The sequence below is a fragment of the Tupaia chinensis genome, unplaced genomic scaffold (assembly GCF_000334495.1).
Source record: "Tupaia chinensis unplaced genomic scaffold, TupChi_1.0 Scaffold148210_1, whole genome shotgun sequence".
In the NCBI taxonomy this organism is placed as follows: Eukaryota; Metazoa; Chordata; class Mammalia; order Scandentia; family Tupaiidae; genus Tupaia; species Tupaia belangeri.
The window spans coordinates 863,989-864,921 of NW_006208060.1; the positions used below are offsets into that span (position 1 = coordinate 863,989).

At 44.2% G+C, this 933-nt stretch overlaps 1 protein-coding gene across 1 annotated transcript in view; it reads right to left on the reverse strand.

Annotated features, from left to right (window-relative positions):
- Positions 1-933, reverse strand: part of LOC102469600 (vomeronasal type-2 receptor 116-like) — a 25,436-nt gene that overhangs the window by 19,351 nt on the left and 5,152 nt on the right. Inside the window, 2 exon segments of the mRNA XM_027769006.1 lie at positions 390-502; positions 589-719. Coding sequence (XP_027624807.1) covers positions 390-502; positions 589-719 — 244 coding nt within the window.

Here is a 933-nt window from a genome sequence, read left to right on the forward strand (position 1 = left end):
CGTGTCGCAACCCACCAGGGCCAGACCTCGAACCACACAGTCAGCCAAGTGGGATCCAGCTGCCTTACTACATGTCACCATATAACCTTCCTCTAAATAACAAACAAAATGTAGAAATCAAATTAGTTATCAGTAGAACACATACTTATGAATATCTGACATTAGAATGTAAAGAAATCAGACAATTTACTAAGAAATATAAATCCTTCAAATTTGACTCTTGAACAAAAAGAGAGCACAAATCTTAAAGAATGTTCAAATTGTAGAATAACTTTACATATGACACAAAAATATGCAGAAAACCAAAATGCCTATTTCCTCTGGAAGCTCTTCCACTCTTTAAACCTTTCAAGGAGTTCTCATCAGGTCTTATCAGAATAACAAAACACTTGAGTGCAAAGGTACAGTCCAGGAGCCCTGCACTGGAGGCCAAGGTAAAGAAGACCTCCACGGCCACCATGACCTTCCCCTTGGTGCTGTGGTAGATGGGCAGGAAGGTGACCTAGACACTGCAGAAAAGCAGCATGCTGAATGTGAGGAACTTGGCCTCATTAACATGTCAGGCAGGTTCCTGGCCAGGAAGGCCACTGTGAAGCTCCCCAAGGCCAGGGAGCCCAGGTAGCCCAGGACACAGTAGAAGGCAGTGACTGAGTCCTTGTTGCACAGGATGATGAGGCTTCTGGGCTCAGAGTGTGAGTCTGTGTCAATGAAAGAGTTCCCTGCCAGATTCAATAGATGATCACTTTGGATCAGGGAGCAGATGGGAATGACAGAGTTAGAGACCACTGACATCAGCAAGTATGTCATTATTCTTTGAGGTATGATGGCCTTGAATGCCAAATCACAGTAACAGTTTGGTCAGAATTGTGAAAATAGCCACAGTGAACACAAATGCAAATGTGACCTGTATGCAGATGCAGGTGGCCGTGTAGG